Raw genomic sequence first — 16,636 nt, forward strand, 5'->3', positions numbered from 1 at the left:
ACATTACAGGATGCATTTCATTAATAATAGCTAAGTTCATTACCCAAGAACTTAACTATTAGATATTGTTAGCACAGGAAGAAAGAAAAGAAGGAAGGGAGGAAGAAAGAGAGGGAAGGAAAGAAAGAAAGAAAGAAAGAGAAAGAAAAAGCAAGGAATAAAGAAACAAAGAAAGGAAGGAAGGAAAAAACAAAGAAAGAAATTAGGAGCAAAGGAAAGGAAGAAGGAAGAAAAGAAAGACACAAAGGAAAAATGAGAAGTGAAAGAAAGGAAGGAAGGAAAGAAGGAAGGAGGGAGGAAGATAGGAAGAAAGGAAGGAAAGAAGAAAAGAAGGAAGGAAGGAAGGAAGCCTTCCAGTGAGGTGTGTTAGGGATTCTGGACTTTAACTCCTTGATTAGAGGTTAGTACAACATTGAGCTGACCTACACAATGGATGATTGAGATCAAAGGCTATAAGTTCTGATGTTTGCCTTTTAAAAAGGCAACTGTATTCTGAACATCATGGCTTGCAACTTTCAACTGGAATCTACTACTTGAATTCATGATGTCTGCCTTGGTTTCGGTTCTTTGGTACCCTTCTCCTGGTTTCTGGCTTGATAAGACAACAGTTAAAAAATTTGGGGACAGTTGACACCAATCATTAAAGAACAATGATTTGTTTATTTTTTGTTTCTTATATATTTCAAAATGTTACTCTTAAATGAGTGTTTCTATTGGCAAGTAGGTGCCTGCAGGATATAGTGTGTGAAAAGCTGTCTTGCCATGGAGAGCAAAAGAGAGAGATAAAATTTGTTTTCCCTTTAAGGTTCATTGTTCTGTGACAAGTTCCATTTTCTCTGCTGAAAGTACAGATCTTAATACAGATTGCTGCGAGATTAACTTGGGACATGAATGAAAAGACTGACAAATGGCACAGGCACAGTCAATACAGATTTATAGCATGAGATTTTTCTCTGTGTCTTTATCAATTTAAACTAATCAACAATTTAAGCTATCAAAAGTGATACTTGCATCACAAACCAATCCCAAGATTTTATATGAGATTTCAAATAGCTGGGGGAAAGCCTTTTATTGTGATTTAAAATAACAGTTATTATATTGAATTGATCATCTGTGAATAGGAACTGGAGCACTACAAACAAGGGATACCATTTACTACGTGTTTAAACTGCAATTAGGAAAATACTTGATAACTTTATTCTGTTGATACATTAGCATTCCTCTGTGAGAGTGTGCTTGTGTGCTGTTATTATGAGACAACCAAAGCACTTGCTAGTGTTAAAAATGACAGTAAACAAGTAACGAGCTCATTCCCACCTCTTGTTAAACACTCCAAATGCTTAACACTCCAAAAAGTCCAGCAATTTCATGGGCGAAACTGCTGGACTTTTGACCAGATTTAGTGACTTTCAAGTAGCTCTTTTTAAAAGATGGCACCAGTGCTCTAGTGGCTTCCTAAAACCTGGTGGGAGATAAGTGTCAGTGCAGTGTCCCCAGACAGAGTCATGAAGACTAGAAGCGAGCACCTGACACTGGCCTCACTAGTACACTGACAAACCCAGACTCCCCACGGGCTCCTCTCCCCACCCCTGGCATGTCTGTGACCATTTGAGACGTGTACTCCCCTCAGGAGGTGGGGCCATCTCATGTTGTATGTGGCCTTTGGGACCCCAGAAGAGCACGGGCACGTGGATGACCTCCCTCTGTCTTTCTAGATGACTTCATGCTGCTCTTGTGTGCCTCCTTACAACGGCAGATTTTTGAGGATGAAAATAAGGCTGCTGTACGCATCATGGCAGGGGACAATGTGGAGATTTGCATGAGCCTCCATGCGGCCTCATTCAGCCAGCATAACCCTGTCCCCGACTTCATTCACTGCAGGTAACAGGGGTTCCGTGCCTCCAGCCAGCTCCCCAAGCTTTCCAACAGATTGCTGTCTACTGCACACATCTCTGTACACTTGGGAAGTCTGAGACAGGGAAAGAGCAGCTCAGACTGACAAGTGAGGGGCAGAGGCTCAGTAGCCCACGGCTGAGCCCCTAAGGCCTGGTTCATGTCAGTGCCAGTCACTGGGCACTACCTTTAATGGCCTTAATGTCCTCCTTTTCTTCAAACAAAAACTGGCCAGTCAGCTCTCCAGAAGAGCCCTAAACCTATCTCCATCCTCATTTTAAATTCTTCCTCTTCTCCTTCCTCTCCTCCCTCACCCTTCTTCTTCTTGTGTATGTGTGTGTATGTGCGTGTGTGGGGGGGGGGCAGGGGGGCTTGGGATTTAACTCAAGATTTTGTGCTTGCTAGATAGGTGCTCTGCCACTTGAGCCACATCCATGACCTTTTTTGCTTCAGTTATTTTTCTGATAGGGTCTCACATTTTACCCATGGCCAGCTTCAGACCACAATCTTCCTATTTTTCATCTGCATAGTTGAGATTACAGACACGAACCACCATCTCTGACTTGTTTGTTGAAACGGGATCTCGCTAATTTTTTTCCACAGATTGGCCTCAAACTTCAGTCCTCCTATCTCAGCATCCAAGGAGCTCATACCACAAGCATGCACCACCACTCCTGGCCAATCCATTCCATTCCTTTCTTCCTCTCTCTCCTGTTCCCTCCATCCTTCTTTTTTATCCCTCATCCCTTCTCCTTATCTTTCTTCCTCACCCACCCCACCAGTTTCTCATCATCATCCCTGTCCTTTCTTCTCACCGCATCTTTTGTCCTTCCTCCTCATCCTGCCCCTCCTCCTCTTCTGCATGCTCAGGGGACTGAGGAGTGAGGGAGGGGCTCAAAGATACCCTGTGCTGGTTCCCTCCTGCAGTGCCTCCTCTGGGGCCTTGCATGGGCTGTTGTAGCACTCATTCTCTTCCCTCTCCTGCAATCAGATGACACCTGGCCTTGCTATCCTGATCATCTCCTGGAAGGTGTTGGTTTAAATTTGCTCAGTTTCTCTCTGTGCCTTCCTCCTGTACTCTCTGATTATCCACACTGCTCTTACCACACACACATACACACACACACATACACACACACACACACACACACACACACACACACACACACACACACGGCCAAAGGCCTGTCCACTGCTCTGCAATCAGCTCTCTCCATACCTGAAATCCTTTAAGACTTCACTCAGCCATAGCTGCCTTGTCTGACAGTGCTGGTGTGACTTGTCATATCCCCTTACTATGTGTGACTTGGGCCTAATTTCCTGACCTCTAAGGTCAGGTTACTCTCCTCTCCTGCTGAGGTGAGGTGGGGAGAGGATCCTGTGTTAGTGTGAGGTCATGGGAGAGGCCACTAGATTAGAGAATCCCATTAGGAGGTCTTAATGGAGCCTCCCAGAGATTCCTACATGGTACACAGCTCCTTCCACCTGGAACCGTTATTTTAAGAACAGGTTCTAGTGACCGTGCATGTGACCAGTGTTTTCTAGGTGTCAGGCTCTGCTCCAGGTACTTTGCATATAGTGAGCCATTTTATCCCACAGATCCCCTGTGTGGGTAATATTATATTCCCTGTTTGTACAGAAGGAAACTGCAGGGAAGACAGGAGGCATAAGTGGTAGCAGGAGTTGAACCCAGTTCAAACAGGTATAAGGGAACCTCAGAAGCTCAGTTATGAATAAATTTGGTTCAAAGTGATATGCTTCTTAAGCAAAATAAGTCAGACTCAAAAAGACTAATAGCACATGTTTTCTTTCATATGTAGAATCCAGAGGCTTTTTCTTTTTTTTAAAGACATGAAAGTAGAAAGGAGGGATATTTGAAAAGAGGAAAGAGACCAGTGGGAGAGGGAAGGAGCACAAGAGAGGGTGCTAGGGGAGAGAATTTGATCAAAGTATATCATATACATGTATGAAAAGGTCATAAGGAAACCCGTTATTTTGCACAATTAAAATAAGCTAATAAAAATGTCAGCATACGGACTTACAGATTCTTTTTGTGAGATGGATCTAAGGCAGGGCTTCCAGTTTTCTCCAGTCTCTGTAATGCTCAAGAGAAAAACCAGCCCAGCAAGACTTTTTCCCTGTTGCAAAGAGAAAAAATAAGAACCTTGCAGTATACTAATGAAAAATCCAAAGACCACCTCCAATGAAGACTGTATGCACCACTGATTTTCAAAGCTGGATCTTTTTAGAAATTGGCTATTTTTAGATCTGTTTGTCAATTAAGAATCCCAGAAAGTGAGCCCTCAGCCACCTCTGATGGGGAGTAGACTGTCATCCACCCTGCAGTGACATAAAAAGCCTTGAGCAGGCTCAGTCACTAGAAGTACAGTCCTCCTCTGTTTAGGAAATCCAGGAAGGAGTAAAAGGTTTCAGAAAAAAATTCCTAGAATATTTTACCTGCTTTCTTTTTTAAAAAATAAAGGTCAGGACTGGCAGAGTGGCTCAAGAGATAGAACGCCTTCCTACCAACATGAAGTCCTAATTTCAAACCCCAGTACCACCAATAAATAAATAAATAAAATAAAAAATAATGTTGAAAGCTTCCCTTATCTGAGAACTGTGTCTTCATCCCATGACTCCCTTCCTAATAATGCCAGAGAGGTTAGGTGCAACATGGTTTTTATTGGGAATTATTTATTAACTTCCTACAAAATACCAACTTCTTAATCATGGGAGATTATTTATTAACTTCTTACAAAATACCAACTTCTTAATCAAAGAACAAATCCTGAATTGGTTCTCCTCTGTTTCTCCACAAACCTGGGAAGGGAAACATCCAAAGCAAAACTCCCAAAACAACCTGTAATCAAGCAAATGCAGGAAGCCTTAGCCTGCAGTAGAACTGCTGAAATGGCCCAGGCTCTAAAATTGCAGAGGAAGACAAAAGACCCAACTCCCCTCTCACCTTCCATCACGAAGGCTAATGGGGAGAGATGGCACAAGAGGAATCCTGGCTCAGCCCGGGGACATCCAAAACAGAGTATTAGAAAGGGTCCAAAGCCAGTCACGTCAGTGTCTACGCTGTTCCCATCCAAGAGGAGCCATTTCTTATCTCTAGTAAAACCTTTGTGTGTAATATGGCTTTGTTTTAATCTGTCAGTTTCTAGTTCCTTGAAAGGAATCCATTGCTAACTTTTTTTCTTGTAGCAGGAAGGCATCTGAGTCTTAGAATTTCTTTTGCAATTATTCATTGCCTCTCATAGAAAGACAAAGAGGAATTTTGAGTTCTCAAGTGGGAAGCAGAAAATGTTGCTGTTTGTGAGAGATGTGAGTGAACTACAATAATGGTGAGCAGACAGACGCACAGAGTTTTCCCACTTTTTATCTGTTGTTTCTCATCCTGTGTGTGCTTCCTATAAAGCAGGCAGTGTGAGGTGAAGGATGAATACAGAGCTCCAGTGTGGTTTGCAAAATACTTTCACAGAGTCCAACATGGTTTCCTCATTGGCTTCTTGTTGGCTCTGTTCTTGTCTTTATTTTGGGCTTTTCTTTTCCAGATCTTATTTGGACATGTCCAAAGTGGTGGTCTTCAGCTACCTCTTCTGGTTTGTCCTTACTATCATCTTCATCACTGGAACCACCAGGATCAGCATATTCTGCATGGGTTATTTGGTGGCCTGTTTCTATTTCCTGCTCTTTGGGGGTGATCTGCTACTGAAACCCATCAAGAGCATCCTGCGCTACTGGGACTGGCTGATTGCATACAACGTTTTTGTGATTACAATGAAAAATATCCTGTCGGTAAGTGGATTCCGCTATATAACACACTTGTGGTTTCAGTGTATGGGTAAACAGTCCACTCAGTGGTCATTAAAAGCCTTGTGCCTCTCACGTAACTCTTAAAAAAGCCCAAATAATGCTCAAAATCCGGATTCAAATGACTGTTCATAACTCTTCATTTTGACATATTTGGCAGAGTCCTTTCTACTCATTTCCACCACTCAAGGTCACATGATGAAAAGATACCTATTCAAAGGAATAAATTCTAATTAAAATCCCAACCCTTCTGAAGAACAATTTGTCATCACTCACAGCACAAATTCAGAGGTGACCCTTTGATAAGCTGAATGAGAGCCACTGACTCTTTTCAAAGTTATTCTGTGTTTGCAAAAAGTCAACTCTTTTGCCTAGAAAGAATTGCAGAAGTGTGATATAATTGAGCATAGTTCTCTAGAACACTGTGTGGGGGAGGGAATGAGGTGGAGTGACAAATGATGCAAGAGCTATTTGTGTCCCAGAGATGTAGTGGACCAGGAGGGAATTCAGCATTATGGCTGCTTCTGAGCAGATATCCAGACTAGGACACAGCTAAAGCTGTGTGGGGGGGGTGGGGCGGGGTAGCTAAGGAACAAAACACGTGAACACCTGTGCTGTGCTCCTCCCCTGACATGAGCCCTCATTCATGCTGCCCAGAAATAATCCCACAGCCCCAAGGACAGCCCCTGAGTTACTTAATATGGCAGAGCATTGATCAACAACCAAAAAAAAAAAGCCATTACCTGTATGTGTTGGTTAATACTAACCACTTCAGAATTTGAATTTGGCATAAAAATAGTGAGAAATTCATTGTTCTAAGATAATCACATACCAATCAACAAAAAAGATTTCTTTATCCACGGAATTGGCCAAACAATCTCAAAAAAATAATCTTCTCTTGGTGTCCTTCAGGACTGGTGTCAGGACCCAGCTTTTCAGATGGTCACCTCCCTTGCATAAAATGGTGTAGCATTTACATATAACCTGTGCACATCTCTTCTCCCATATAACTTTAAGACATCTCTAGATCACTTGTAATACCCAGTATGACGTAAATGTTATGCAAACAGTTGTTTTACTGCATTATTTAAGGGATAGTAATCAACACAAGTCTGTGCAGGTTCGGTTCAGATGCAATGCTTTTTCCAATCTTTTCTAAGGTTGGTTGAGTCCCAGGATGCAGAACCCATGGGTGCTGGGGCCAACTATATTTTGCTGTTTTTCTGAGAACTCTGCCTACAGCTGAGATCTGGGGTGATCTCCTGAAGGGGCTGTATAGGTTTCCGTTCTCTGACCTGTGAGAAAATAGTTCTACCAAAACTGAAGTCCCAGGTCTCACTGGAATGTTGTCTATCCTGTCCTTGAAACCTGTCATATACATTTTATGACTACTGCGCATTATTTTGGGGAGACCCCTTTTTTGTTTATCTTGGCAAGTTTGTTGCGTTACTTTCCTTTAGAGGTCTATGTTTCATTTCTTTAGAAATTTGTCTTTAGGAATGCTTCTCTGTTTCTTTTATCCAAAACAAAGTTACTTCTGCCATTTGTTTCCTTCATATTCCCAGAGCTATTTCTGCCATTTATTCCCCATCACATTAGGGTGTGCCTATTTGTAGAGTTGGGGCTGGCCGACAACCTCTTTGTAAAGAGAAGTGCTTCCTTGTGCAGAAGTGTCACACTGAAGACCCTCTCCTCATTGGGTCTGATTTTCCCCAGGAATTTGCATTGTTCTCTTAAAAAGTCAATGCACACCTACACAGTGACTGCAGTTTTAAGTTGATGGGTCCCTTCTGTAATCATTGGCACCAGGTCCTTGTGAATTCTTGCACATGTTGGGGGACACAAGACACCAAACTTGTTTTCTGGATGCCAAGATTGAGAATTTACCCTTCTCATTTGTTTTTCAGATAGGAGCATGTGGATACATCGGAACATTGGTTAAAAATAGCTGCTGGCTGATCCAAGCTTTCAGCCTGGCCTGCACAGTCAAAGGCTATAAAATGTGTAAGTATGAGAGACACATTTGGGATTGGAAAGGTAGACAGGAAGGACAGTTGTATTGTTCTAATTAAATAACTGTGCCAAAACACATAAAGAAAAGAAATCAAAGTAGGGTTAATGGAAACTTTAGAACTGTAGTACATTGTGAACCATTGCTGATAACATGAGGTGCCTCCCTACTCTGAGCGTCTTTGATCCTTTTCTAGAAATTTCCTAAACTCCAGCAGGTCTGGGGTTGGGTGTACTGCAGTAGTAAATCCCCTTACTTTTTCTGGTTATAATTCAGATGTATTCCAGATGCCCCTCAAAGCTGTATTTGTTCCAGTTAGAATCTTGGGGTGGGCTGTGGTGGTACACGCCTGTTATCCCAGCTACTGGGGAGGCCATGACAGGATGATCTCCAGTTCAAGGACATCCTGGGCAAAGTTATCAAGACCCTATCTTAAAAACAAAATACGAACAAAAAGCCTGGGGAAGTGGCTCAAGTGGCCTAGCCAACGTGAGGCCCTGAGTTCAGTCCCCAGTACTGGGAAAAAGAATGTTTGCCCTCAGGGTAACTCAGACTTCCAGGTCTCTTCTCCTCTGGAAGTTCAGGGAGCTTCAAACTTGGCAAAACAGTTGGGAGGAGCCCCAGTGTTTCTGGAATTGACCTGTTTCTGCCACCTGCCTCTTGCACCAGAACTGAGGGCGAATACACGTGGTCCTCCATGGTGCACAGAAAGGGGGCTACTTAGCCACATGCTCTCCCCAACATGGCTGTAATTCAGGTTGCATGTGACTGATAAGCCATCACCTACAAACTGGTTTTATGTAGGATAATATGTGCCACCCACGCCCCTTCTACCAGGCCACACTGTGCCATTGTCACACTGTACTTATCCCTGGGTAGGTTTCACTCCTGGAACAGGTATTGTCTTTTGTTTCAAAGTGTTTCCTCTATCATTGGAACATTATTTCTCCATGCACCTTGTTGGGAGCTCCCAAAGAGAAATACTCAAAGGCCTCCTGGTGCCTCAGTGGTCCACCTTGTGAGTCCATGTCAACATTGAACTTGAAGCGTGTAGCCTCACTTATAAGATAATCTTCTTGTGGATTACTTAGTGTGTCAGAATGATGCTCTGCGACTCCCAGGTTTCTGTCTTTGTAAAGCAACAAGGGATGGAGGTTCATTTCACTTTAGCTTTTACCTGCTTTGTCACCACAGCTGATGAGGACTCATCCTGCAAGCTGCCCAGTGGGGAGGCAGGCATCATCTGGGACAGTATCTGCTTTGCCTTCCTCCTACTGCAGAGGAGAGTCTTCATGAGTTACTACTTCCTGCATGTTGTGGCAGACATAAAAGTCTCACAGATCCTTGCCTCAAGGTGGGTCAGGCTGTGGACTCTGGTTGGCTTTCTTAGAAAACTTGCACAATGCTTTCTGTCTAAGCTTGCTTGGAGAACCTGCAAGAAATTCAGAAATCCCTTCCAGGAAATCAGCCCAAGAAGAAAGCACCAGGCCTTTAAGATTTATTTATTTATTTATTTTAATTTTTTTAAATTTAATTTTTTTATTATTCATATGTGCATATAATACTTAGGTCATTTCTCCCCCCTGGCCCCACCCCCTCCCTTGCCACCCACTCCGCCCCCTCCCTCTCCCCCCCACCCCCTCAATACCCAGCAGAAACTATTTTGCCCTTATCTCTAATTTTGTTGAAGAGAGAGTATAAACTATATTACAAGGCCTTTAAGATTTAAAGTAGAATACTAACAAGAAAGTCTGCAGCAGCGTGCAACACTTCGTATGGACCTGGGGCATAAAGGCACACAGGCACACTGAAGCCTCTCAACACAAACTCCTTACAGGCTTGTCTGGCCTATAGTCAAAATAGTAACACAGTAATATGGGCCATAGAGTTTAGAACATCTTACTTCTCCTTGCTTCTGTTTTAAAAAGAAAGTCCTGACAGTGGTGAAAAACATTATTATAATCTATCATTTTGCAGATCTTAAATGGAGAAGTAGTATGTTATTCCAACCTTACTCTAAGGAATTCACAAAACTTAATAACAACAAAAACAATCCAATTAAAACAATGGGCAAGCCAGGCACCCATGACTCACACCTGTAATACTAGCTACTCAGGAGGCAGAGATCAGCAGGATTGCAGTTCAAAGCCAGCTCAGGCAAATAGTTCTACAAGACCCTATCTCGAAAAAACCATCACAAAAAAATGGCTGGTAGAGTGGCTCAAGGTGAAGGCCCTGAGTTTAAGCCCCAGTTTCATTAAAAAAATTTTTTTAATGGTTAAATGATCCGAATAGACATTTCTTAAAAGAAAATATATAAATGGGGGCTGGAGTGTAGCTCAGTGTTAGAGCACCTGCAGCATTCACAGAGTCTTGAGTTCAATCCCAAGCATGACAAAAAAGTTATACAAATATCCAATAAATATATGAAACAATGCTTACCATCACTAATAATCAGCAAAATGCAAATTACAATGAGGTACCACTTCACTCCCATCAGATTGGCTGCTATTTAAAAAAATCAAAAAATAAATGCTGGTGAAGATGTGGTGAGAAGGGAGCCCTTACTCACTGTTCGTGGGGATGTAAATTAATCGGCCATTATGGAGACCAGTATGGAGGCTTCTCGAGAGCTCAAAATTGAGCCTTCACACAATCCAGTGACACTATACATTCTAAATGCCTCTCATTTAGTTAGCCTCACAAACACTGCCTTTGTTTCTGCATGGCAGTGGCCAGTGGTTGCTATGGCCTAGCATTGTAATAGCCTTGGTTCATTGGTGTAGTGTCTAAAATTAGAAAACCATCCCCACTGTGGGTAAAGGAAAATAAGCAAGCAAAGGAAAGCACTATAGAGAAAAAGACTTTTATTGTGAAAAGAAAGAGGCTTTTATTAAATGTGAAAGTACACCTTAAGATGATGAGGCAGGCAGTTTGGAAAGAAAATCTGATTTCATTCAGCTGTCGCTTGCTGTCCAGGTCCTTTGCTGGGTAACTGGGAGGGGAAATTTGTTGGTATGAACTTTCATGACCACCTTTAACTCCACCTAAATCAGCCAGGGCATTGCACATGTGGCCTTACCCACGGACAAAAATGAACTCAGACACATGATGGTGGTGTTGGCTCCTCCTTTGTGCCCTTCACCATCTGGCACCGCTGATGGAAGGTCATACAGAGGTCATCTGTTGCTTTTATGTTGAATTGAAAAAGCAAGCCCCTGTGTGAGGGTGTTCATTTTCCAGGATGTCTGTTACATTTGGAAACTTTTCCATGTGGAGTGGAACCTAGGCCCATCTTCTGTCCCACTATGTCTGGATATCTACATATGCTGAACCTTTAAATCTTTCTCTCCCTTCCTGAGTTTCTTCTCCAAGCTGCTGGCAGGATTCACATTACCACCCTTTTCTCCCTTGGACTCCATCCTTCCAGTTTTGCCCCTGACCTTGTAGACTCAGGAAAAGACTGGGAAGACCCCAGGAACTAAGGTGGGAGGGGTCAATGCCAGCTGTGTGAGCCCCAGACTGTGGTGCCTGTCCAGAGATGCTGACCTTGCCCAAACCCACAGGATCCTTGGTGCTCATAATCTGACTTAGTGAACCAAAGGCCCCACCTGCTAAGAACACCACCTCAGGTCTTAGGAATTAAAGATAAATTTATGGGAGACCCAGACATTCAGATGATATCCAGTGTGACTGTAGGAGATATTTGGGGGACCAGGAGAGCACATCCAGGCTATATTAACAACTAAGGGACAGGAGCAAGGCGCTCTTTCCATTCCAAACAGCAATCTAAAGAGCAGACAGGAGTGAGAAGAGGAAGGAGGGCAGCAGCGGCAGTGACACAACTGAGAAAAGTTTTTTTATGACTGCCCAGGGGCAGGAATATGTGTGCATAGAGGGAAGTCTGGGCTGAGTGTGGGCTCTTTAGCATTTGTCAAGATTAGTGAGACTTGAGCATGTTTGCATGCCTATACTCAGAATGGCACAGCAATGCAAAGGCTGAGACACAGGAGGAGAGGAGAAAATGGGAAAATGCCATTCCTCAAGCAGGAGGCAAGAAAGAGAACCAACACTGGGCAGCCATTAGCAGAAGGGTGGCATCTCTTTCACTGCCATGAAGGAAAGAAGATGGTGGTAGTGATAAGAGGTATTAGGAGTTGAGTGCTGTCTTCCGTAGCCTACATTAGCCCCTCTCAGCACAAGGAAAGTGCATCTCTGGGTTCCCAGGGATTTGGGATTTGCCAAGCAGGTGACAAGGGGATAGAGTTCAGGAAATTTACCACAACATTTCAGGGAGAATGAATAGCAGTAAAAGGATAGAAGGAAGACACTCTGAGAAAAGAGATTGAAAGTCCCATTGATGGAGCAGGAGCTCCATGTTTGCATACTCCCTGAAGGAGGCCCAGCTCCACTCCTTAGCCTTGTCTGCTCATTGAGTAAATGATCCTCCTGGCCCATTCCTCCCTTGTGGTACCACTCCGATAAGGTCAGGTGAGTAATTAAACTATGGCTGTGGGACATATTTCAAGAGACTTGTTGCCTTTAACACTTTGGAAAACACAAACCATTTCCTCTTCACTGGTCTACTAGGGTAGTGAGAAGCCCACTGGCTCGGAGGGAGCTGTTCTTTGTTTATCCACAGGGACGGGTGAGTTTCAACCAGGAAACTTTGGTCAGCCACCAATAAAAGATGTCAAGTTTTCTAACCAAGCCTTAGTGGTCATTTTCTGGGGAGGTGGACAATGACAAGAGTAGTAATTTATTCTATTTCCAATTTCCCTTAGAGGGGCTGAACTTTTCCAGGCCACAATCGTGAAAGCTGTGAAGGCAAGAATTGAGGAAGAGAAGAGGTCCATGGATCAGCTGAAGAGACAGTGAGCATACCTTGTTTCTCTCATGCTTCCCTTTTTTGATTTGTGTGACTAAATTCAGCAGCATCTTGGCTCTTGGGAAACCTCAAGCCCCTGAAAAGTCTATTTGCATGTCAACATTCACAACTTCCCATGTATATTCTCTTCTGTCAGAGAAATTGCTAATGCCAGCTAGACTGAAAATGAAAGCAATTTAACAGAAAGACAGTTCTCTCCAGGATGACGGAAAGAGGGCCCATCTTGGAAAACACCAACAAGCAATTTCTACTTCAGTTATTTACTTGAAGCAAATCATTTAAGTTCTCTGAAATTCGGGTTTCTGCTGTTAAGTCAAGTCTCACAGTTCTACCTTCTGGATTTTTATAAAGATTAACTAGCTAAAGAATGAGGCAGGGTCTTACCCAGTGCCAGGCACATGGAGTAAGTAAATGTTCCAGCAATGAATGGAACTTCTTATGTGCTTGGGTACCAGGTTTAAAAGTTGATGGTTGTATAATTCAAAACCTAGGTGCTTTAGCCAAGAAAATGGAGGTACTCTGTCATCCCACCAGTAGTTCCCTTAGTTTGCAAGAGCAATTTCATTCCATTCTGACCTCATTGCTCAGTTTTCTTCCCTAAGCAGAGATACATCCTTGTATAAAAATGGCATGTTTATTTTCACAAAGATGTATGTTATATACAAAAAAAAGTAATGCAACTTAATATGGTGTGATTGTTGTCATTATTGGTTCTAGCTATCTAAATCAGGTCTAAAGGAACAACAAATTTGGACTCACATTTAGAATGTGTCTCTCACTCACCATGAGTGAGGCCTGTATTGTAATTCACTTATTGAACTTTTCCATTTAAGAATGCAAAACTGAGGAGAATAAAGAGCTTGCATTATATGTTCCAACTGGCTATGACAGAGATGTGAGTGGACATCAAGGATTGTGTGCCAAACATTAGTAAAATGACTGTTGGTCAAATTATTAAGTCTAGCATCTATGAATCACAAAGTACCATGGTTATTTATATAATATGATAAATATACATATATGTATATATACATATATATATATACATACATTTTTAAAGAATTGGGATAAGGAATGATTTCATGATTCTTAAGTAATTTGACCACTGTGTCCATGAGTTTTAGATGTATGTAACAATGTAAGTGTAAAGTCGTGACCCTGAGATGACTTTGAGTGTGTTCTTGGCACTGCTACTGCTGCTTTATTTCACAGGATGGATCGCATCAAGGCAAGGCAACAGAAGTACAAAAAGGGTAAGGAGAGGATGCTAAGCTTGACCCAGGAGTCAGGAGAAGGCCAGGACTTCCAAAAACTCTCTGAAGAGGATGATGAAAGTACGTCATGATGTTTTCCTCTTATTCAATACCTTGACATTGACTAAAGGCATGATATTGGGTAGGACTGTAAAATAATGTCACTTCTCGTTCTGCCAATATTATCAGTGTATTTTTTAATTCTGCATGCTTTACTTTCCCGTTGTGAGTGGCATACATTTATTTGTTTCATAAATGCATATTTAATGAATAAATAATTTTATAAGCATCTTCTTCAGCAAGATGCCTTGAATGAACACATAGTCTTTCTTTATTTCACAGGCATAGTTCTGAAGAAAATTGGTATATTTTTAATGTGTTCCTTTAGGGAAGCTATTTCACAGATGCTGCCTTTGATTTTTAGAAGTTTTTTAGGAAGTTAAATATGTATGCATATTTTATGTGACACCTGAGCATTATAGTTAAAATGCCTATTCCAATGAAACTTACTATGAAATATGTATGTATTATATCTTCTTGAAGATTTATTTAACTTAGTTCAAGATTTAAAGGTCTTTTTACAGAAGCTTGCATGCTTTTCTATTTGAAGGGAGTAGAGAAGTGATGCATGATATGTTTCCAGTACATAGCATCTATTCATCCCTTGTAAATTCATATTTTCAACCATGCATTAAAATAATCACAAGAAAAATTTCTGGTTCTTGTAATTTGTGTATTTTAACAAATTACTTGTTGCTAAATAGTTCTAAAAGATTTGAGTGATGCTTTGTTATGTTAATTTAACAAAAAGTTTAATGTGAGTTGCATTTTTGATAGATAATCCCTTGTTTTTTGTTTCTTTATATGCCCTCAAGCGCTAGGGAGAAAGTGAAAATGTAGTATACTGTTAAAAGAGCAAATAGTGTTTATCTTGTGAAACTGACTGTGCTTTCAGATTTAGTATGGTTCCTTTCCTGATCTCTGATGTATTTTTGCTATTTATCTATTGAGTTGTTAAAAAGTGGTTTTCAAATTTTGTTTGGTCACTTTATGAGAATTAATATTTGGGACATATTTTATTTTAGGAGAAGCAGAAAAACAGAAAGCCAAGGGCAAAAAAAAGCAGTGGTGGCGGCCTTGGGTTGATCATGCTTCCAGTAGGTTTTTTCGATCCTCTTCCAATCTCATTGACTAACCCTTATATCCTTGACCAGAATTCAGGCTCCTCATGACCTTTGTGTCCCATGCATGGTTTGACCCTTGTGACTTGATAGGGGTCAGAGTGTAGGAAAATCACAACACTAGTGTGTCTCTGGGCCTTGTGGATCAGTTCTTCATGAGAAATAAGGTGATTGCCAAATTTTAAAGAAAGCCAAGCTTGGCTTATAGACTCTTGAGCACAAGAGTCAGAAAGCAAAGAATGGGCTCAGGAAGCCAAAAATTGACCATGAATTTGTTCAGTTCCGATCTAGAGCTCTGCTGATGCTTGTTTCATGGCTAAGAATGAGTTTGGAATCTTCCTAGGACTCTGATTTAAGGACAATCACTATGTTCCCAGTGCCCATGACCCTCTTTGTAAGGCACTAGGCGTGAATGCCAGTGATCCTCCTCCCTCTCTCCCAGAGCTTTGATTTTATTTGCACTTAAGGTTTTTGGCAATATATTCATGAAGATGAGGAGTGACTTAACATGCATTTACTTTTTCACCTTGCCTCCTCCCCAGTCTCACAATGGCTCTAAAACTGCATTCCAAACATCCATGTGCAGCAAGTGGCATGGCCTCAGAGTCACCTGCTGCTGAAAAGTGATCAATTAACAGCAGAAACCAGAAGAGCAGAGCTGGATAGCCACATAGAATGTAGTGTAGCTCCCTCTTGATCTTAAAAATCATGAGGAGTTATGGACCTAGAAATTTATCACTATTGACCAAGGCTCTGTAATGGAATGGCCCATTTCAATCTACCCTTCCTTAACTATGTCAGAATATGGAATAATTATTATTTTGGATACCACTTGTCATGTCTTCAGTCTTTTTATGTTCTGCTGCATCTCCATAACTGTGGCTAGTCTAATCAGACAAGGAATATCACCAAAACACATGCTATCACACCATGGTGGGAAGGGACACTGCACCATGGTGGGAAGGGACACTGACAGTAGAATATCATTAGAAAACTAAATAAAAAATTTTGCCATACCTAATTCTTAGCCTTATATAAATCTGGTATTGGCCTCTGTCAGTCCAAAAGTCATGTTTTTAAAATCAGCAAGCTAGTTTAATGAATCAAGATTTGAAATTTGCTTAATATATCTGGATATAATTAAATTTAATCCCTAATATTGAGTTTCGGCATTATGGCTAAAAAATGAGTTATAAAGAGTTTTATTTAATTTTCTGTTCAAGTCAAAAGACAAAGGATGATGTTGAAATCCTGGGTGACTCCTCTGTTTATTGCTCATTGGCACCATAGTGATGTTCACACCTGGTAGCATACCATGCTCACTGCCTGTTTCTATCAAGTCACAAGTAAACTGTGCCTATTTTTGTTTTCAAAGGGCATTTGCTAGTTTAAAGAGACCTATCCATTTCAAAGTCACGTCATAGTGAATGCTTTGTACCTTCAGCTGGGGGAAATCATTATGGTTGTCTTTTCCTGTGGCATCTAAACATTGTATTTTTGAAGGAATTGGATATGGTCTTCAATAATCATCTAACAAGTTGTAAATAACTTAAAGAACTTCCTGTGAAGGTTGTTGATGTTTGATTTTTCTGAT

At 41.5% G+C, this 16,636-nt stretch overlaps 1 protein-coding gene across 1 annotated transcript; it reads left to right on the forward strand.

Annotated features, from left to right (window-relative positions):
- The first annotated feature begins 1,740 nt into the window (after nucleotides 1-1,740).
- On the forward strand, nucleotides 1,741-13,953 carry LOC141422685 (piezo-type mechanosensitive ion channel component 2-like). Its single transcript, XM_074072151.1, has 6 exons — nucleotides 1,741-1,881; nucleotides 5,451-5,694; nucleotides 7,617-7,713; nucleotides 8,915-9,074; nucleotides 12,505-12,594; nucleotides 13,821-13,953. The coding sequence occupies exons 1-6, from the start codon at nucleotides 1,793-1,795 to the stop codon at nucleotides 13,951-13,953; spliced, it is 813 nt and encodes a 270-aa protein (XP_073928252.1). The 5' UTR covers nucleotides 1,741-1,792.
- The last annotated feature ends 2,683 nt before the right edge of the window (nucleotides 13,954-16,636 follow it).

Source organism: Castor canadensis, chromosome 4, assembly GCF_047511655.1.
Source record: "Castor canadensis chromosome 4, mCasCan1.hap1v2, whole genome shotgun sequence".
In the NCBI taxonomy this organism is placed as follows: Eukaryota; Metazoa; Chordata; class Mammalia; order Rodentia; family Castoridae; genus Castor; species Castor canadensis.

What these genes read in the sequence shown, in the direction of transcription:
- LOC141422685 (XM_074072151.1), top strand. Translation starts at nt 1,793, where the DNA reads ATGGCAGGGGACAATGTGGAGATTTGCATGAGCCTCCATGCGGCCTCA. An exon ending in TCACAGATCCTTGCCTCAAG is followed by an intron (nt 9,075 to 12,504) that starts GTGGGTCAGGCT and finishes AATTTCCCTTAG; the next exon opens with AGGGGCTGAACTTTTCCAGG. An exon ending in ATGGATCAGCTGAAGAGACA is followed by an intron (nt 12,595 to 13,820) that starts GTGAGCATACCT and finishes TTTATTTCACAG; the next exon opens with GATGGATCGCATCAAGGCAA.